Here is a 23429-nt window from a genome sequence, read left to right as displayed (position 1 = left end):
CCTTTTCTATAATCAAGATGGAGGGAGATATGGCCAACAATTCCCATGTTTAAACAATTACAGCTACAAACAGAAGAATGACTTTCACTTGGTTTTTATTAAAACATTTGGGGGAAATGTTTCTTGTTGAACGATTTGGTAGAACATCCATTGTTGAACCAATTAACTATGGCCAGGTGTGTGCAACTAAGCTGAAGAATAGGAAACTTCCAGGATTTTAAGATCTGAGGGCCTTAAAAACGGATAATCTAAGACAGGATCCCAGGTTTAGTGCGAGGCTCAACTCTACCCAATTATTAAAGAACAGGTGGCTTTGACATTTTCCACTGGTGACTTCCAATGTTGCTGTGGTCATTCCCTGGCTGCCAGCAAAAATAGGGAGAAGTGGAATTCCAGGAGATGTTCTCTTAAGCAAGCGAGTAAGTCTGCACACATTGTTTCCTCCGTTATTTCATTACCAATGACTAAGTCACATGGTCATGCTAGCTCCAAGAGAGACTGGAAATGTATCCAGGACACTATATAAAAAAGAACAAAAACAAGAAGAAAACCCCAAGAAATTAAGGAGAATTGAATTTGGTAGATGCATATAAGTCTCTAACATCATGAGGAGTACAATCATGAGGACCAAGGAGAACAAGTGAATGGAATTAAGGATAAAAATGGCATGATTTGACTGAATTTGTAGAAAAATATTATCCTTGAATTAAGAAAGAGAAGATTGATGAAAGTGAGATAGTACTGAAAATAAAGAATAATTTTTAAAAAGCATTTCGGTTTAAAAAGTTTCCAAGGATATGAAGTAAGCAAGTCCCCATGAAAATAGAGGGAAATGAGTGGAATTAATTGAAATTTAGAAGATAGAGTCAGTATAATTACATGACTGGCTAGAAAATGTGGGTAAAAGAGATGGAGAATGATAAATATGTCGTATTTTCTAATACGGCTGATTTTATGTGTGGTAAAATTGAGAATCAAAACAGGAGAAAATGTTTGGGCATAGCCTATATGTAAATTCTGTGACCAATTCTCATTAACATACACTACTTAATCCTATCCTGGCCATTATCATCTCCCACATAGATTATTTCAATCACCTCGTAACTCGTCTTTCTGCTGACACTTGTGTTCATACGAAAGTATATTGTTTTCTTATTTCATACCACCTTTCAGACATTTTACTCACAGCTAACCTTGGAAAAGAATGCAATATATATGATTAGTGATTTGGAAAGTTTAAATACAAGTCTAAATTACGGAGTCCCTAAAACGTTCCAGAATAGTCTATGTAGATGGCTCCATACTTGAGAATGCTCTGCAATCAAGGAGTTTCTGAGAGGAGAGAAAGTCAGATCATGGAATAAAAGTTAAAATATAATATAATATGGATCAAAGTAGAAATTATATTGGAAGGATATGGGTTATATTGAAGCATTAAATTAGAAATATTTAATTTTGCCTCCAGGAATAATGGGTCACTTTTCACAGCATGTGATGCACCAGCTCAGCATAAAAGATAAACAGGAGTTTGGCAGTCAGACATTGTGATGAATCTACGTGGTACAAACTTTTGTGTGCTTCCTGAAGAGTATAACACACCAACTTATATGGTTAGATATTTATTGAATACTTCAATAAATACAGAATAGCTGAATGCATGAATTAATTAATTTACATAGCTTACCAAAGATTCATTGCAACAATAATAATTCACTCTTTCTCTCTCCCATGAGTTTTAAGCCCTCATAATGTCATTTTCCCATCCTCACCTTCTCGATATAGAAAACTCAGACTCAATGTACTATATCTTTTTGCCCAAATTCAACTTTTTTGATGTAAGTACCTGTAACTGAAAAAACATTCTATCCATTGCATGAACAGAGGGCCTTAATACATAAAAAATCTAGGTGATGCATGAACTCCAGATAGTTTCCAAGTTACATTCTGTGAGGTTAAGAAATCGTGTTTTAATAATTTCAAATTTACTAACCTCAGATTTCATGCATAGACATAGACCAACTTTAAGACTCTTAGTATCATATACAGCCTTTCTCAGTAGGGGAATTGCTCTACTCTCCAAAGGTGGAGAGACAAGTAGGGAGGAGGGGCCAGGAGGCTAGTGAACCTTAGACCATATTCCACAGAGAAAGAAAATTCAGTGTAGCACTAATCCAATCAGAGACAGACTTTGCTATTTTCTAACATACCACTTGATAAACAGATTATTGAGTTTAGAAATGCAACATGTCATGAAGAGAAGATGCCCCCACAAAAAAGAAGGGTCTATTTCTTACTAAGTCACATCAATTGATTTAAGTAAAGTATGAGCTTCAAGGAAAAATAAGAATGACTGAATTTGTTACTTGAAAAATTCAAGTCAGAAATTTATATTATATAAGACGATATTCTTTACAAAAGAGCAATGCACAGTGATTTCTTCATAGTGTAAAAAGGTAAGCAGTAATTATTTTCCCTCCTTATTTTATTGTAATGTATTTTTTTTAACTCAAGAATTGAAAGTCATCAAAGAAAACACTTTCTTCCAGTCAGATACCTTTATGAGATAAATCTTTTCAACTTGAAATATACAGACTGTAACTAAAAGTGATCAGTCCTTCATTTTTATAGCAGTAAATGAGATACAAAATTGATATGAATTCACCTTGCTGTTGTGAAGTTTTATACTTATTAGTTTTATTGGTATTATTCAGAATATTAAATTCAAAATAATGTTTCCTGTTGAATGTTCTATGAAGCCCATTGAGTTTTGATTAGCGATATGGACTTTGGCATTCCACTGCTGAACTTGAAGTCAGTGAGATTACACACTGGGTTCTTGATATTGGACACGTTCCTTAACCTCTCTATGCCTTGGCTCTTTATGCAGAATGAGAATAACAACAGTTCTTACTTCATTCAGAATGCAGTAAATGAGTTAATACAGGTAAAGTCATTAACAAGGTGGTTAGAATATAATAAACGTTCAAAAATTATCAACAATAACAAAATACTTTCAAATAATCAGACATCTTTATTCTCCAGAGCTAGGCTAGTTCTTCCTAACAGAAAAAATGGAAGAGGAAGGACTGAAGTTCCATGTTAGAACTGCCAAAGTAAAGTTAATGGGTGATGAGAAGAGTAGATCAAGTTCAGAAAAGAGAATAACCAAAGTTATCTCTGGGGATGCTTTTATATCTTAAATAGAATTTGAGTTAGACTTTTAATTTAATTTTGCCTATATTTCTCTAATAAATCGACTTCTCTTATGTGCTCAAAATACAGGAGGCTGGCATGGACGAGAGAGAAAACTAAAAATAAAACCCCACTATGTTAGATGGTTTTTCCTTAGATATTGCTGCTGCTCTCTGTTCACCCAGCATAGAATAGTGCACCAACATTCAGCTCAATATTTCTGCTGAAACACTACCGTGGACATTCTCTCTTATAGATTGAGAATACTACTCTAGCGCAGTAGAAAAGATAAACAAAGTTTAAGAAGAAAGAAAAAAGATGTAAGTTAAAATGATAAATACAATAAGTATGATAACGATTACAATAACAATGCCTAATAGAACTTCAAATGCCTATTTTAATTCAAGTCGTTAACATAGATTATGCAACTTACTCCTCAAAACAACTCCCTGAGTTACATATTATTGTTGCTGTGTATATTTTCAAACACAGTATATTAAGCTTTGATAATTTAAATAAGGAAATATTACCCAAATATATCTAATTACCATTTTGTCACTTAGGCTCAGGTTCATTGGTCAAATCTAGTTAAATCTAGTTAAACTGAGCACGATTGCTGAGATTACTGGGAAATTACTCATGCAGTTACCCATCTGGATATATTTATAAATCTGTCGAATAAGCACTGGCTTATCTATTGGAATACAAATCTGAATGAGAACATGAAAATATTTTTTTTTTCCTGGAGTATGTTTTATTCTCTTTTCTTAAAAGTAAAAATAATAGAACGATTCTATGATACCTTAAGATCTGACAATTCTCAGGGTAAATGTCTTCCTTAAGAAATTGCCTAGTTCTTCCATAGTACCTTGCAATTCTTTCTACATAGTCTTTGCATGTTGTAGGGTTACACCTGATTTACCTGTCTGACTTCACTACTAGACTATAAACTCTATAAAGACAGAAACTGAGGGGCTGGCCCCATGGCCAAGTGGTTAAGTTTGCGCGCTTCGCTGCAGGCAGCCCAGTGTTTCGTTGGTTTGAATCCTGGGTGCGGACATGGCACTGCTCATCAAACCACACTAAGGCAGCATCCCACATGCCACAACTAGAAGGACCCACAACAAAGAATATACAACTACATACCGGGGGGCTTTGGGGAGAAAAAGGAAAAAAACAAAATCTTTAAAAAAAAAAAGATAGAAACTGAGCTCATATTACTTACCAATATTATCCTTACTACTTGACGCACTTTGTATTTAACATACACTGTAATTACCCAAAATAAATTTCAACATATACCACAAAATATATGTTGATAGACAGCCTGATATATTCATCAAAAATATCTAGGTCATTGAAAATTCAATTTTATTTTTGGTCCAGTTGTTTTTCATAAAGTATGACTTCTGAGGCAAAAAAACCATAGGGAAGGTGACATAAAATCTTGAAAGTTTTGAGAAGATATGAAATGGAGAAATAACTACCAAAATGTGAAAAGAGGAGGAAAAAAGGGCAGACAGCCCAGAAAAATAAAGATAGGAATGGCAAAAGAAAATTTTGGTGGGGTGCACTCAGTCTCCATTTACAGAGAGTCTCATATTATTTGAATCTGAAATATCCCAGGTCCTTGATGCCTCCTCTTGACAGTTCTGAGCCATAAGCGGAGATGAGCCAGGATGGAACATTTATCTTTAGGGTAAGCTGTGAAAAATTAAAGTCAGAATAGAGGATTCACTGAACTAAGAAGGGAACAGTTCAGGATTAGTGAGAAGTGAGAAACAAAAAGTAGAATTTGTTGATTTGTTTTAGTCTTCTGGGATTTGTGAGAGCGAACGGGAACTGGGGACCTTAAAAGAAGAAAGGGAGGTTGTGTTCTGTAGGAAGCAAGGATGAATTTGGAGTCTAAGAAGTGGAAGAGAACTTCAAACATCTTGGCAATGCGGATTTTGGAGTATGTGACAATCTGAAAAAGGTCACAGTTTAGCATTAATGAAGACTGGATGGAAATCACAAGAGATGTCTAGGATCCAGTATAGTGGAGGAGAGATTGAACTCATTTGAAATAAAATGCTTAATTCTTGAAGGAGCTGATTAGGCTAAGTCTATACTGTGTTTAGCACTGTGCTTTCTGATAGTTGTTCAGATATAGATATTTAGAATATGTATTATATAACACATATTCTGTTTACAATACGTAGTATTTATCCATAGTAAACTACAATATTTACGACAAAATATATGTTGATTGACATGTTCATGATATGTATTATATATTCACATATATTTTATATTCATAATATATATTATATATTTTCATTAACTCATATTTAGAGGTAGGAAAAGATTTTATATTTTGTCTAGTGTCAGGTTTGTGAACCCGCTGATCAAATTCTCTTGCACCTTTATTTTCTCTTGTCTTTGGTTTTGTTTGTCTTTTTTTTGTTTGTCTTTGTTTACCCCCAAAAGTGCCTAAATTTTACTTCCAAAGGCCTCGAATTTGGAATATAAACAGAGTTAAGATTACTGGGGGAAAGTTGAGTTGAGGACATATGACAATAAAACCTTGTTCACTTTATTTCACATTCTAAACTTCAAGTGAACATGTGACTTGCTATGATGCATTATTTCTAATACAAATTTGCATGATATAGTAAATTGAATATTTTTCTATGATGGAGGCAAGGCGACATTCCTTATTTTTCTGACCAGTGTTTAAGTCTCTTTCCAGATAGCGGTGGCCCAGGCTGGGCTGAACTGGGCCTGACAGGGGAGTCTTACTGACCACTTTCCCCTTTGGTTATCTGAGATGCAGTTCACAGGAGAAAAAACAAACTAGACATGAAAGAATCATAAAAGCAGATTGCAAATTATAAGCTGCTATGGAGGAAAAATACAAATAAAAAGCAATATAGACCAGATTTAACAGAAAGAAGAAATTTTTCTCATTAGAGAATTGCACATGTTCCCTAGCAGTTCTTATCCTGAAACTAGGCTACCAGACATATTTTGCTCTTATTTTATTGTTGTCTGTTATGCTGTGTTGTTTGTTTAGCTGTATTGCTAACAAGAGCAGGAAGAATAGAATTTAAGATTACTTTCTGTTTTTACATACTGGAATTTTAAAATGTTGTATTAGAAACATATTACCAAATATATTAGCTATATAACCAAAAATATAAAACAAACAAACAAACTGGATATCTATCCTGTATCAGTGGATTTAAAATCGTCTATGTAACGTCTCACTTTGCAGCTGGGCTTAGCAGACTGAAGTGACTTCTAAACCTTGAAATTATTTTGTTCTTAGATGGAACCCACAGGACAAAATCTCTGACAGGGGAACCACACCATGTTGGTAGAATTCAACCTCTTTGGCTTTTCTGATGTTTCTAACCTCCAGGGATTTCTTTTTAGGGTGTTTTTTTTTTTTTGTATCATTTATGTGATTATTCTGATGAGCAATAGCTTCATTATCATAATAACCAAAGTTGATCCTTCCATCCAAACTCCCATGTATTTTTTTCTTAGAAATTTTCTTCTTTGGAAATATGTTATTTGTAAATCATTGTACCAAGATTATTAATAGGTCTTTGTACAAAAAACAAAAATATTTTTTTCTGGCCTGTGCTATTCAAATGTATTTCTTTCTCATCTTCAGAGTTACTGAGTGCTTCATTGTGACTGCAATGGCTTATGACAGGTATATTGGCGTTTGCAACCCAGTACTCTACCTTCTCATCATGAATGATAGGTTGTGTATCCAATTGGAAGCTGGTTGCTGGCTTAGTGGAATTCCAGTCCATGTAGGGTTCAGCTACCAGATATTGTCTCTACCCTACTGTGGATCTAACAAGTTGAGTCACTTTTTCTGTGACACTCTTCCACTACTTAAGCTTGTCTGTGGGGAGACTTTTACGATTCCAATGTTGATTTATTTTCTTACTGTTCCAGTTGTCACTATATTCTTTTTACGTTGATATTTGGATCTTATGTGGAAATAAGCTCAAGCATCCTGAAGCTGCCATTAGCAACTGGGTGAGTCAAGGCCTTCTCCACTTCTTCTTCTACTCTCACATTTCTGGCTTTATTCTTTGCATCAGGCATCATTACATATTTGAGGCCAAAATCCAGTCATTTAACAAGAACTCACAAATTCCTTTCTCTGTTTTTTACACGATTGTGACACCAATGATTAACCCTATAATATATTATCTGAGAAACAAAGATGTTAAGGTGGCACTGAGAAAATTCCTACTGAAATGGATTGTGCTATGACTCAACATCATAATCTCAAACAATTTGTTTCTTATTTATCACAGATCTTATACATTAATTTTTATTTTTGTCCAATTTTGCTCATCCTGCAAGTTTTTCCATTTTTTTTCCCACATACGATGGATGTTCAATCCATGAGACTGACACAATCACCATTTTCTTCCGAGAAAAAGTTATATGTGTGTGCATGCACATACACACATCAGTTTCCCTGCTTTGTCTTCTGACCTTTAATGTGACTGAAACTGTTAGAGTAAAGAATATATCTCATATCCAAAAGCAACCACCTCCAGGCCAGGAGGCGGCCTGTAGGGTGGTTTGGAGTAAACCTTTTTCAGAATTGAGGTGATCAACTGACCCTATCACATTCTCCTTGGGTCTTCTAACCATGAATTCAGAGAAAAGGCAGTGGAAACAGAGAGTAAGTGGCAAAAGTCTAGAATCAGAGAAAATAGAGGAGCAAAGAACAGACAAAGGTCAACAAACAAAAGGTGAGCTGTAAGCATCATAGAGCATCATTGAAGCTGGTAGCTACTAAATTAGAAATAAACATCTACTTCTGAAGAGATAGAAAATGATCCATTCTCAAATCTGCTGTTGTTTATGGGACTTCTGGTTGTGTTTTGCAATGAGTAAAGATTTAGCTCTCCGTGAGCTCTGCTGAAATGGTTTTCTGTGCTGTTTCACTGTGTGTCTCCCCACTGTATAAGTGGAAAGAAACTAACCAACTCAAGAAAGGGTCAAGAAGAAGGTACACATTCAGATAGAGGAAAAAATGTTGGGTCTACTTCTTCTAGCTTTTCTGATATCTTCCAAGGTCTTTGCATCCCTGCTACTTTCCATCCAATCAGTCCAAGAAATACATGACTTTACTTTTTCTTGGAAACATTTTCTAACTACAGTAAAGTTGGCAGGGGGCGACTCTAAATATTCTTCTTCCTTTGTGGCCCAAGAAAATACACTTATATGGGCAGGTGATAGCATGTTAATTATTCTCTCTTTTGTCTGCAGTCATGGCTTTGAAATAATTTAGACATTCCAAAGTCTTATTTCATCATAGAGGTTGTCTTGGACATTTGCTGCATTATCTACTGGCTCCTGTGGTTATCTAGTGATGGATCTTACTGATTAATGAATGAGAAGATATCAGACTTCTCAGCTCAGTCCCATGCTTCTCACTTCAAATCTACGTGCAGAGAGGATTTATCTGGGTTATTCTCTTCTATGTGTTAAGAAACCTGCCTGTATGAAAAAAGTTTATAATTGTCCAGAACTTTCAGTAGCTGGATGGATAAGCCTACCACGTTCAGGGATGAAAGGCTTCATTCAAACACAGCTGGCTGTATGATGAAAGTCTAGTTCCCCAAGTTCTATATTTTGAGCGATAATAGTGATGGTTTGACTTCAGTCAATCTATTTCCTGTCTCACTTTTCAATATGTTCTGAAATCTGATGAGGAAAGAGAAATTATAAAGATATCTTAATATATTAACACTAGAGAGATTCCATAATAACTAAAGGATATTAGAGAACTGGCAAGAAATAAAGATACATTTTAAATTTGGTTTGTGAATGACTCCACCTTGACTTTTTTCTAAAGGATTTGAAATATACTTTCTTATCTTCTTTTTTCTTAATATTTCAACTGTTGAATATGGCAATGCATGAAGTCTTGACTGAATTCCTTTATTTATAATATTATGCTTTATTTATAATATTATATTTAATTAAATTTAAAATATGAGTGGATAGTGTTTATTGAATACTTCACTAAATGTCAGGAATTATGCTGCACATTTTATAGAAATTAATTTAATTTTCACAGCATTAAAAGAAACAATGAAGCTAAAATAATTTAAGCAATTTGCCAGTCACCACATATGAAATTCTTCAGCTCTAAAGCATGCCCATATATACTGCATTATACTACATATATACTATATTTAGTACTATGTGTCCAGTAAAAACTCATAAGCTTGGGTATCTGAGGACTCTATTTTAAGTCGAGATCCTATCATATATTTCCTGATCATCTTTCCATAACATAAGAGTAGAAGAGCGCTGCCTCATCAACATTCATCTTTTTTACTGTGGTGAAGGTGCCAATATCAAAGCTAAAAATTATGGAGAGGTATGTAAACAAGAAAGATTTAAGATCACAGTTATGTGTTGGGGGGAGAATTAAGTGTTGAGTAAGTCAGGAAGGGAAAGATGAAGACCAGAAGACCAAGGGTATTCTTATCTTTTCCCCTCATACTGATGTTTGTGATTTGGTCTTGATGAGCCTCTAATACTAACTGTAATGTGCCCTTATGTAGTACCACACTTACATGAATCCTCATCAATTTAAGGGAAGACAGTATCAATGATTCCCATTTTACTAGTGAGCAGAATGATCCATTAAAAAGGGATCCATCTAGGGGCTGGCCCCGTGGTCGAGTGGTTGGGTTCGCGTGCTCTGCTGCATGCGGCCCAGTGTTTCGTTGGTTCGAATCCTGCGCGCGGACATGGCACTGCTGGTTGAGCCATGCTGAGGCGGCGTCCCACATGCCACAACTAGAAGGACCCACAACTAAGAATATACAACTATGTACTGGGGGGACTTTGGGGAGAAAAAGGAAAAAATAAAATCTTTAAAAAAAAAAAGGGATCCATCTAAAAGTGGCAGAAACAAGCTTAAAACCTGTGCTGTCACACTCTGAACTACTATATTGTCTTTGGACATAGTATATGGGCCAGAACAGATCGTATACTTAGATTAAGTGATTCATCTGGTCTCATTGTTAAATCCTGTTCTAGCAACTATGAAATATGGAAAATGTGTAACTCAGATCTGGCAGTTCACGTATAGAATCACTTTTTATCCAATACTAGCTAACTAATTGTTTAGTATTAGTATGCAAAGATTTTATTGATAATTTTGTTGAGGGTAAGAGGATATGTTTTACGCAGTTCACCCTCTTGAAAACTGATTTTTAAATCCTCAATCGATTTATCTGTCCACTCAAATTCCTTTTTCCTTCATGTTCTTAGGGGCTTGTTCTCTGATTCTCCCCAAGAGACTGCTTAAATTGTCTTATTGCTTTTCCCCTGAAATCCACTAATCACTGAAATTGTTCCCTCTTTTATTATTCAAATCACTTAAATATAGTCTCAGTATTTAACATCAGAACTTGTGTTACCAGCCCCTTACAAGCACTAAGAAAATAAGTGCTTATCAAGGTGATGGAAAAGACCCATCTTAGAAGGCAGCAAAAGATGTAAATAAAAAAACATGTTTCAGTTACAAAATCTCATGGTGCTTTTTCAGTCAGTAAGAAAGTTAACGTCTGTAAAATAATTTGAAAACTTACGAGTGATAGGTGGATATGAAAATATGACAATGTTGTTTTCCTGAAGTAGCCACTTTGTACCTGAGAAGAGACAGACTTTTCCCTTGTTGAGATATTAATGCAAGTTTACATTTATTGAGGATTTCTATGCCGAGATTTTTGCATAGTACTTGACATACATTATTTCACTTAATCTTTACATCTCAGAAGTTTGATGGTTATCAATTAAATTTTATTTGTGAGGAAAATGAGGTTCAGGGAAGTTAAGTCACAACCTAATTACAGTTTAAAAGCCTGAGTCTTAGAGAACTAGAGCTAGTTCTAATGATGAGATGGAGTATAATTATAGGGACTGAAGACTCAAACTCTCCCCTTAGAATCTAGAGCAAACATTTGTATCTACCGTATTGAAAGCCTCTGTTCCCATGTTAAGGGGCTGACATAGAATTTGGATACAAAAATCTGCAGATTATCAGGCAAATAACAAGGTTAGAGTTTCTTAGGTCACAGATATAAATGACAGGCTATGTATTCATTGGAGAAGAGCCCTCTCTGGTGAGGTCTCAGGAAAGGTGTAGAACTGGCTTGAAGCATGACAAGAGGGTGAAATCATCATAGGTTGTAGAAAATAGACACACATTTTAGGCCAATGAAATTAGGAAAATGCATGCACGTTTGAATGCCCATAGTATATGCAGGAAACAATTTTGAACAGAACACCACTTTCACTTGCAGAGAAGTTGAGGAACCACTTACTATTTCATGAATTTGGGGCACTTTTGGACTAACACAGGTGCCATACACAAGAAATTTTAAACTTTCGTATATGCATAATAGTTCTTATTTTAATATATATTATATATATTTATATATGTATTATATATGCACATATATGTTATCAATTACAGAAAATGAAAAAATCAGACTGGAAAGAGATTTTGAAGGTGTATATCCTCATACTTGTGTAGTACAAAGAATTAGACAGTAAAAAATATGGATTTGGTGACAACATGAAAGTGATAATGCCTAGAGGGTGGAAACAGATGTTTAAATCTTTTTAAGTATTTTGAAAAATAAAATATATTACAAGGGAAGAAAATTCTTGTTGAAAAAAATTAAAAAGTCATAGCTTTATTGCTTTGGCATTTAAATATCTTTCATCTCTTGCTGGCCTCCTGCTGTTGTTTGAACTTATCAAGCATCCTCCAGCTTCTCTCCCTTTATTGCCGTGTTGTTCTAACCACAGATATTCACCTTTTACTCACTCACTTCTTTCCATTGTTTATTTAAATGTTATTTCTCAGTGAAACTTTTTACCTATATATATGTCTAAAATATAAATACATTTTATATAAATCTGTATATAGCATATATTAATGGTAATACCATTATCATTAATGATATTATGATAATAATATTTCATTTTTAATAAAATCTGTCTAAAGAAATAAAGAAGGAAAAGAACACAGTAGATGAGAATTTTGAAAATATAACTGTATACAAATGAAACAGAAGAATAATAGTTGAGGTTTTTTTTAAGGAAACATAATCTATTAACAATGAATCCAGGATATCAAAAGTAAATCAAGCAATGTGTTCTTCAAGTAATGACCCCTAATTCAGAAAATAAAGTACAACATTCTTGTCCAAAATTAATTGGTGAATAAGTGTTGAATGTACACATAATGTAATCAACACTTAAGATCTGGAAGAAGAGAATGCTGACATGATTCTCTGAATATATTTTCTATGAAAAAAAGTCATTTACAGGGGAAAAGATTTCATGTGGTCCAAATTAATTGCCCAACAGTATGAGGGATCCAATTTCATCTCATGTAAAAGTCCTACAAATTGATCCAAGAAAGAAGTATGAGTGATTAATAATGGCATTTTCATGAATAGCTTTGCTGCTCTCTCTCTATCAATAAGGAAGATCAGTAACAATTGTATTATTTCTCCAAAATGTCAACCTCATTGAAAAAAATGCAATTCAATTAACCAGTTGCCTTTTATATATCAATGACATTGTTTTCTAGTTATCCAATCATGGATTCATTATTTGATTTTTTTCAACATAATGGTTACAAGCAATAACTGAAAAAAGAAGTTGTATTTTGCTTAAATTGTAGCTCAAATTTTCTGACATTTTTCTGAAGTGACAAAGTAATTGAAACTATCTTCTATCTTAAATCAATTCAGTTAGCATGAATTCAATCTTATATTGATCCGTATAAGCTGAGGACTATGGTGGACAAGAGTAATGTATCAGAAATCCAAACTCCTATCAGGCTTTCAGTGGATTTCTCAGGAGAAACTTTACAGACTGGGAGAGAATGGAATGATATATTAAAAATACTGAAAGACAAAAGATTTTACCCAAGAGTAATCTATCCAGGAAAACTATGCTTCAGATATAATGAAGAAATAAAAACTTTCCCAGTTAAACAAAAGCTGAGGGAGTTCATTGTCACAAGACAGCCCCCCCCAAGAAATGATCACGAATGTCCTCATAACTGAAACAAAAAGTAAAAGGTTTACAAAGCCTTGAACAAGAAGATAAATAGACAAAATCAGACAAAGGCAGCTCTCTATCAGAACAGGTTAGCAAACAATTGTAACATTAAAGATAAATGGAAGGAAAGCATATAAAATAACCATAAACACATCATTTTAATCACAAATTCACAACACAAAATCAAATAATTTGTGACAACAATAACTTAGACAGGAAAGAGGAAAGAGATGGAACTGGCTTAGAGTAATGGCGATAGCATGCTATCAGAAAATGGTCTACCTCATCTATGAGAAATTTTATACAAACCTCATGGTAACCACTAAACAAAAAAAATGAGAACAGAGACATAAATGATAAGCAGAAAATTGAGAAAACCATCACAAAACTGAAAATGTCAGTCAGAAATACAGAGGAAAAGAAACAAGGGAAATAGAAAGCAACTGGGGAAAAAAGAGAGAAAATGGCAGGATTAAGCCCTCATATATCAATACTCACTCTAAATGTGAATGGATAGAATTCTGCAGTCAAAACACATGGAGTGGCTGGATAGATTAAAAAGCAAAATCCAACAATATCTGACTCTGGCAAACACATCTCAGCTCTAAAGACAACCACAGGCTCAGAGTGAAGGGATAGAAGATGAAACTCCAAGTTAATCATAAAAACAAGAAAGAAGGTGTTGCCAAACTCATATCAGGCAAACCACACTTCAAGATAAAAATAGCAATGGGAGACAAAGAGGGGCAGTATATAATGATAAAAGGGATGTTCCACTAAGAGGACGAAACACTTATGAACATATATGGATTTAACACAGGAGCACTAAAGTATATAAAGGAACTATTAGCAGAGATAAAGAGAAATATTGATAGCATAAAATATCAGTAGGGGCCCTCAACACCCCATTTGAATCAATAGATGGATCATCCACACAGAGAGTCAAAGAAATAGTGGAATTAAATGAAAAACTCCACTAGATGAACTTAACAGACATATATAGAACACTCCATCCAAAAGCAGCACAATACACATTCTTCTCAAGTGCACATGGAACATTCTCAGAGATGGACCATGTGTTGGAAAACAAGGCAAGCATCAATAAATTTAAGAAGGTTGAAATCATATCAAGCATCTTTTTTGACCAGAATTCTATGAAGCTAGAACTCACCTACTAGAAAAAAGCTGCAAAGTGACAAATATGTGGAGACTAAACAACACTGCACTGGACAACTATTGGATCAATGAAGAAATCAAAGGAGAAATATAAAAGTATCTAAAGACGAATGAAAATGCAAATACATCATACCAACTCTTATGGGATGCAACAAAAAGACAGCTAAGAGGGAAATTCATGGCAATACAGGCCCACTTATACAAACAAAAAGATCTCAAATAGATGATATTAAATTACACCTAAGAGAACCAGGAAAAGAAGAACAAACAAAGCCCAAAGTCAGCAGAAGGATGGAAATAATAAAAATTAGAGCAGAAATAAATGAAATAGAAACCAAAAAACAAGCAAAAAAAAAAAAAACAGGAGAAAGGATCAATAAAAGTAAGAGCTGATTCTTGGAGAAGATAAACAAAATTGACAAACTCTTAACCAGACACACTAAGAAAAAAGAAAAAGGGCTCAAATAAATAAAATTAGAAATGAAAGGGAGAAATTACACCAGACACGACAGAAATACAAAGGATTATAAGAGAATACCATGAAAAACTATATGCCAACAAATTGGATAACTAGAAGAAATGGATAAATTCTTAGAATCATACAACTTCCCAATACTGAATCAAGAAGAAATTGAGAATCTCAACAGACCAATCACAAATTAGGAGATTGAAACAACAACAAAAAAAACTACCAAAAGCAAAAGTCCAGGACCAGATGCCTTCTCTGAAGAATTCTAGCAAACATTCAAAGAAGATTTAATACCTATCCTTGTCAAACTATTCCAAAAAATTGAAGAAGATGGAACACTTCCCAACATGTTATAAGGAAACATCACTCTTATCCTTAAACCAGACAAGGACAACACAGTGAAGGGAAATTACAGGACATGAGCCAGCCCTGTGGCTGAGTGGTTAAGTTCATGTGCTCTGCTTTGGCAGCCAAGGGTTTGCCAGTTTCAATCCTGGGCACGGACCTACACATCACTCTTCAAGTCATGCTGTGGTGGCATCCCACACAGAAGAACTAGAATGGCCTACAAGTAGGATATAGAACTAATGTACTGGGGCTTTGGGGAGAGAGAAAAAAGGAGGAAGATTGGCAACAGATGATAGCTCAAGGCCAATCTTCCTCACAAAAAAAAGAAAGAAAATTACAGGCTAATATTGCTGATGAACATCTATGCCAAAATATTCAACAAAATATTGGTAAATCGAATATAGCAATGCATTAAAAGGAGCATACACTATGATCAAGTGGGATGCAGGGATGGCTCAACATCCACAAATCAATCAATGTGATACACCACATTAACAAAATGAGGAATAAAAATCACGTGATCATCTCAATAGATGGAGAGAAAGCATTTGACAAGATACAGCATTCACTTATGATAAAAACTCTCAATAAGATGGGTATAGAAGATAAGCACCTCAGCATAATAAAACCCACACATGACAAACCCAAATCCAACCTCATACATTTTGGTAAAAAACTTAACACCCTCCCTCTAAGAACAAGACTAAGACAAGGGTGCCCACTCTTGTCACTCCTATTCAACATACACTGGTGGTTTTGGCTAGAGCAATTAGGCAAGAAAAAGAAATAAAAGGTATCCAATTTGGAAAGGAAGAAGTGAAACTCTGTTTGCAGATGACATGATTCTTTACATAGAAAACCCCAAAGAATCTATCAGAAAACTATTAGAAATAACTAACAACTGCAGCAAAGTTGCAGGGCACAAAATCAACGTACAAAAATCAGTTGCATTTCTATACTCAGATAACAAAACAGAAGAAAGAGAATTCAAGAATAAACTCCATTTACAATAAAAACAAAAAGAATAAAATATCTAGGAATAAATTTAACCAAGGAGGTGAAAGACCTGTACAATGAAAACTATAAGACATCATTGAAAGAAATTGAAGAGGACATAAAGAAATGGAGATGTATTCCATGCACATGGATTGGAAGAATAAACATTATTAAAATGTCCACATAACCTCAAGCAATCTACAGACTCAGTCTAATCCTAACCAGAATCCCTAAGACATTCTTCACAGAAATGTAACAAAGAATCCTAAAATTTATGTTGAACAATCAAAGACCATGAATAGCCAAAGCAATCCTGAGAAAAAAGAACAAAGCAGGAGGCATCACAATCTCTGTTTTCAAAACATACTTCAAAGCTATAGTAATCAAAACAGCATGCTACTGGCACAAAAACTGACACACACATCAATGAAACAGAATTGAAAGCCCAGAAATAAAACCACACACCCATGGACAGCTAATCTTCGGTGAAGGAGCCAAGAATATACAATAGAGATTGGAAAGTCTGTTCAATAAATGGTGCTCGGAAAACTGGACAGCCACATGCAAAAGAATGAAAGTAGACTGTTATCTTACACCACATACAAAAATCAACTCAAAATGGATTAAAGACTTGAATGTAAGACCTGAAAGCATAAAACTCCTAGAAGAAAATATAGGTAGTACACTCTGACAAGTCTTAGAAGCATCTTTTTGAATACTATATCTACTCAGGCATGGGAAACAAAAGAAAAAATAAACAAATGGGACTACATTAAACTAAAGAGCTTCTGAAAGACAAGAAATTATGAACATAATGAAAAGACAGGCCGCCAACTGGGAAAAAATGTTTGCAAATCATACATCCAACGTGGGGCTAATCTGCAAAATATATAAGGAACTCATACAACTCAACAACCCCAAAATAAACAACCCAATCAAAAAATGGACAGAGGACCTGAACAGACATGTTTTCAAAGAAGATATACAGATGTCCAACAGACACATGAAAAGATGTTCAACATCACTAATCATTAGGGAAATGCAAATCAAAACTACAATGAGATATCACCTTACACCTGTCAGAATGGATATAATCACCAAGACAAAAAGTAACAAATGATGGAGAGGATGTCGAGTAAAGGGAACCCTCATACACTGCTGGTGGGAATACAAACTGGTACAGCCACTGTGGAAAACAATGTGGAGAATTCTCAAAAAGTTAAAAATAGAAATACCATATGATCTAGCTATCCCACTACTGGGTGTTTAGCCAAAGCACTTAAAGTCAATAATTCAAAGAGACTTATGCACCTTTATGTTCATTGCAGCATTATTCACAATACCCAAGATGTGGAAGCAACCCAAGTGTCCATCAACAGATGAACGGATAAAGAAGAGGTTTATACAATGAAATACTACTCAGCCACAAAAAGGGAAAATTGTTCCATTTGCAACAACATGGATGGGCCTTGAGGATATTATGTTAAATAAAATAAACCAGGTAGGGAAAGACAAGCACAGCATGATTTCACTCATACATGGAAGATAAGCAAAGACATGGGGAAAGAGAACAGATTAGTCGTTACCAGAGGGGAAGGGAGTTGGAAGGTGGGTGAAGGGGAAAAGGAGCACATATTTATGGTGATAGCTTCAGTTGGTAGTGAGAATGTTTTCCAGTTTCAGCAAGGAGTCCTTTCTCAGAATTTCTCCCACTGCTGTAGTGTTGTGTATGGAAAGCAAAAAAAAAAAAAAAAAGAAAAGAAAAGAAAATGTGTCTTTTCTTCTCTGGCCATTGGGAGCATGTGTCACACCTATTCATAGTCCGCAGATTCTCATTATGGCTAAGTTGGACATTTAGGTATTCCTTTCCTATGAAGAACATATGATTGAGTCAGATGGCCAAAACTCATTGTATTACACAACCAGTTAGTCATGAGGTTTCCATTAGCATCTCCTATCTGATAAGCACTGGCCCTGAAGCCAGTGGAGACAGCAGGGGCACATTATTTAGTTAGAAAACATCAAACTCTTGTTCTGCACATCAGTGTCTAATTCCACCTTTCTGGCAGTGGAGTTGGGGGGTGCTTTGTCCCAGGCAGTGGAGGTGAGAGATCTGGAAGTACCTATCATCTCCAAATATAAGTTCAGTGAAAGAATTAAAAGGGACTATAACCTCCTGACTAAGAAAAAAAGCTGAGGACAAAAGTTGGAAGAAATATTCTGAATGAATGAAGATGAGCAGAGTCTCTGGCATGTTAATGAATCTGTTACAGTAACAATAGCATGTTGATATGGAAACAAAATTTAATCAAATATCGAGCAGTATTTTGGGGCTGGAAATCTTAGCTTCATGCTTGAAGCAGTTCTCCCCAAAAAGTGCATAGAGGAGGGTTAAAATTGTGAAATATTAAGTTATTAAATGTTGCAATAACAGGGATTTTTTCAAAAAAATATAGATAATACTGTTCTTAATCCTTATTTACAGAGTTCATTAGTGAGCTAGGTAGGTCTATGCAGGGGCTCCCATAGTGTCTTAGAGAAAATCATAATTTAAATAATCTTAGATTCTATAGGACAGAATTGCCATTGTCTTCATAAAATTTACCCCACACCCACAAATGTCTACTTCTACAAAGCAAGTCAGTGCCCCTTAAAGATGAGAAAATAGATAAAACATGTCCAGATGATGTTAACAATGCATGATTTGCCACAAAGGTCTATTCGGAGGAATTATAGAAAATAAAATAAGACATAAGAAATAAATAAATAAGGAATTAGAACATTTTCCTTCAGGTAATATCAGATCATTAAGAGTATTTCTTCTTCTAGGACATCCATGCACTCTGATTGTATTTGGAAATCAAGAGTACATAAAATTATATTCGATAGAGAGACTGAAGGAAACTGATCTACCATGGAAGAATCGTTTGGAAAAACACAACAAATTAATTGCGAACAGGAGTATTTAACTAGCAATTTAGATGTAAGGAAGGAAAAGAAGTATTCCCACAGGGAAGAAGTAATATTTCCTCTGTAAAGAGCATCTGCTGTTTAAAAAGCAAATTAGAGGCCAGCCCAGCAGCATAGTTGTTAGATTTCCACACTCCACTTTGTTGGCCTGCGGTTCGTGGGTTTGGATCCCTGGGACAGACCTGTACACTGCTCATCAAGCCATGATGTGGCAGCATCCCACATACAAAGAGGAGGAGGATTGGCAGAGATATTAGCTCAGGGACAATCTTCCTCATCAAAAAGAGGAAGATTGGCAACAGATGTTAGTCCAAGGCCGGTCTGCTTTGAATAAAAAATAAACTAAAAAAGCAAATTAACTTCTTGTTTAAAAATGGTGTAGATCCTAAACAAATTCCTATTTAACAATATGAAAACGTCGTCCATGAGAAAGAAGCAACTTCAGCAAAATTGAAAAAGGTAAATATGAACTACTGATATGTTGATATTCTATTTCAATTCAAGATGATTTTTTAATTTCAGGATGAAGATTCAATAAATAATATCAAACAAATAAAATCATGAGTAGTTGGTTGAAAATGCATTCATTATTTAAGACAGCACCTGTAGATTTCTGAATTTCTGAATTAAAAAAATTAGATAATGTGTTTGAAGCATTTGAAATATATAAACTCTTAACTTGTCTATTGTTGTTAATTATAATGTTAAAAGTCATTCACTTTAAGAACTATCATATTAAGAAAATATAATCAAATAATGACATATTGCATTCAAATTAATTGAACATTTAGCTACTCTGATAATAAAATAAATGTTCGTTTTATAAGTAAAAGTATTTCTATGAGAAGGACTCTGTTTTTATTAGGGAATCTCCCTTTATTTAGGAAAATATGATACATTAATTTCATCCAAATTTTAATTCCTGGAAAAGATATATGTGGCACAAATTCTTTTGCTCATATCCTATTATTATGTTACACAATCAAATCAGACCATAAACATGGCAAGATTTGAACACAACATCTGACTGCATTTACTAAACTTTTTTTATATTGATTTTACTTTTCCCTAGAAACATTTAATTTTGGCTCAAAATAAAGCAATATGCCTGTAGGGGAGCAGAATTTTCCACCTCAACGTTTATCTCCTTGGTATGAGGATTATTTTGGGCTCGATATTTTTAAAAAACTGCACACATGGGAGAAACCCTGAAAACCAAGTAGACATCATCCTTTGTAAGAAATATTTACATTTGTAAGGGAAATCTGTACCTGGAAGAGAGGGGTGACCTTGTCTCTAGAAACTCTTATCAGTGGGGAAGGAAAGGACGTAAATCTGCATAATAACCTTATTCTTGTTTACTATACTTCTGGTAATCTCCCATAACTGACACCCCCTCAACTCCGAACACCCTCCTTTGTCTTTAGCTGAAGATGATATTTAAGATGACAATCTTGGCCATTCTAGTACGTGACTCAGTTTTTCTGGGTTTTTGCCGTGTATACATGTTATAAAGCTTTGTTTGATTTTTTCCTGTACTTCTGTCTCATGTCAATTTAATTCTTAGACCAGCCAGAAGGACCTAGAGGGTGTACAGGAATTGTCTTTCTCTCCTACAATGCCTAGATATTATTAGATTCAAAATGCCATAATTTGTGTTTTTTAAGCAATAAAATCCATTTGAATTCAACAAATTAGAATGAGAATTACTGGAACCTCATGATATTGTATTTTTACAATTGTATTTTTAATTACCCTCTCTCACTTCATAGAAAATAACCAATTCTAATAATAATTTCCACTTTTAACTTAATTCAGAATCATGTATGAAGTAACATATTAGGGGAGAACCTTGTGCTATATTCTTTATAGAATGAACCATGGGATGTAATGTTAAGGTAGAAAAGACATGCACGCAAAGTTAGTGGAACATTGTGTTAGATCTTATAAGCCAGATGCTATATTATGGTCTAGATTGATTGGGAAAAAAATTCATGAGAGTTAGTCAATTGATCATTGATTTGGGGTTTTGACTGGAATAAATAGTTCATCTACATTCTCCCTTCTCACACTGTGAAATTAAATAAAAATTTCTAGCTATAGGGATCTTATTGGTCTAATTAGAATGCAAATCTAACACCATAAATAGTTTAAGCATTTTATTTATTTAATTAATTCTTTTTCTGCAGATGACTTTATAGCTCCTGGTTTCACATCAAATCTCCCAGGATCACAGAATACAAACGTGAGCAAGCAATTGAGAAACTATATAGACCAAAGCTCACATCCCAATCCAATTATAAAAGAGGAAAATGCAGCCAAAAAATCTAAGTCCACAGAGAGAAAATAATTTGAAAATTACAGAAATCAACTGCACTATAATGATGGAATTTGTTCTCTTGGGCTTTTCTGACATTCCCAAATTCCACTGGGTTCTTTTTGGGATATTCTTAGTCATCTATATCATTATCTTGTTGGGAAATGGTATCATAATTCTAATAACAAGAATAGATTTCTCTCTTCAGACCCCTATGTATTTTTTCCTCAGCAATTTTTCCTTTCTAGAAATCTGTTATGTATCTGTCACAATTCCCAAAATGCTCATGGACCTTTGGACCCAGAAAGGAGTTATTTCTTTTTTTGCCTGTGCTACACAAATGTGCATCTTCCTCATGCTGGGAGCTACTGAGTGTTTCCTTCTGGCCATGATGGCCTATGACCGATATGTGGCCATTTGTAACCCTCTGCACTATCCTCTAGTCATGAACCACAAGGTCTGTGTCCAGCTGGTGGTTGCCTCCTGGATGAGTGGACTTCCAGTTCAGATAGGGCAAACATGCCAGATTTTCTCTCTGCCCTTTTGTGGTTCCAATCAAATCAACCACTTCTTCTGTGATATACCCCCATTATTGAAGCTGGCTTGTGGAGACATCTTTGTGAATAAGATGATGGTCTACATATTTGCTGTACTATTTGTCACTGTTCCTTTTATGTTGATACTTGGGTACTATATTAGAATTATCTCTACTATCCTGAAATTGCCATCAAGTACAGGATGGACCAAAGCATTTTCAACCTGCTCTTCCCACCTCATAGTTGTAGTTTTATTCTATGGATCAGCCACTATCACTTATTTAAAACCTAAATCCAATCAATATGAAGGAATGGACAAACTACTCTCTCTTTTCTATGCTGTTTTGACCCCAATGTTCAATCCTATGATATACAGTCTGCGGAACAAAGATGTCAAAGAGGCACTGAGAAAATTTCTTCTCAAATTTTCAGCATTGTGGGATATTTGAACTAGTAAGTTACTGTTTTATATATTTAATTTGCATGCAGATTTAATTGAAATTTCTTTTCATTATTGTCGTAAATTTTTAAATAAACTAGTGATGTAATTACTTTTAGTAGACTCATTTTCTCATAGTTGTGATAACTGTGTTCATTTATTTAGTAGTTTTACTTTTAAAGATCAATTTCCTCTTCACTGTAAACTAGTAAATAAAGATGTGTAACTAAACAAGATGATGTGATAGGTAGTATGTTCTATAATTTAAATCATACCTTTTTTAATTCTTTTGCTGATCTTTCTAGACATTATCTCAACATTCTCTATTGAAAAATCAAAACATCCTTAGATGCTATAGAGTCATTACTAAATGATTTATTTATAGAAATTAAAGCATAAATACATAAGGATACATGTATAAGAAGGACTACTAAAAATAATGAATGCATAAGATAATGTTTATTGCAGCACTCTAGTTCTAAGCAAAAAAACTTTAAAAGTGAATACTTGTATTGAGAAATATTTTAGTAAATATGTTGTATAAATATAATAGACGCTTATGGAGTCATTAAGAAGACCATGTTGCACATATATGGTAATGGCCCCCAATAAATCTTTCCTTATTGTATCCATGCCCTTTTGTTATTCCTTCCCACCTTGACTGTGATGTGATTATCTTTGGTGAATAGAACATTGGTAAACATGAATAGCAGTTGGGCATTAGGACTTGTCTTTTCTAGCAATGGAAATCTTTCCATCCATAGGTCAAAAAGATAAGACTAGATTCCTGGACAATAACAAGGAAAATAGAAAGAAGCCACAGCTCATATACAAACCATAAGGATGAAATCAAATTTAAACAGT

General features: G+C 34.5%; 1 protein-coding gene across 1 annotated transcript; it reads left to right on the top strand.

Annotated features, from left to right (window-relative positions):
- Positions 1 to 21424: 21424 nt before the first annotated feature.
- On the top strand, positions 21425 to 23156 carry LOC106822795 (olfactory receptor 10AG1-like). The gene has a single exon (XM_014828172.3). The coding sequence runs from the start codon at positions 21586 to 21588 to the stop codon at positions 22573 to 22575; it is 990 nt and encodes a 329-aa protein (XP_014683658.1). The 5' UTR covers positions 21425 to 21585; the 3' UTR covers positions 22576 to 23156.
- Positions 23157 to 23429: the final 273 nt, after the last annotated feature.

This window comes from Equus asinus, chromosome 17 (genome assembly GCF_041296235.1).
Source record: "Equus asinus isolate D_3611 breed Donkey chromosome 17, EquAss-T2T_v2, whole genome shotgun sequence".
Lineage (NCBI taxonomy): Eukaryota > Metazoa > Chordata > Mammalia > Perissodactyla > Equidae > Equus > Equus asinus.
Note: the sequence above shows the minus strand (reverse complement) of the source record. Positions and strands in the feature narration are given on the sequence as shown.

What these genes read in the sequence shown, in the direction of transcription:
- LOC106822795 (XM_014828172.3), top strand. Translation starts at nt 21,586, where the DNA reads ATGCAGCCAAAAAATCTAAGTCCACAGAGAGAAAATAATTTGAAAATT.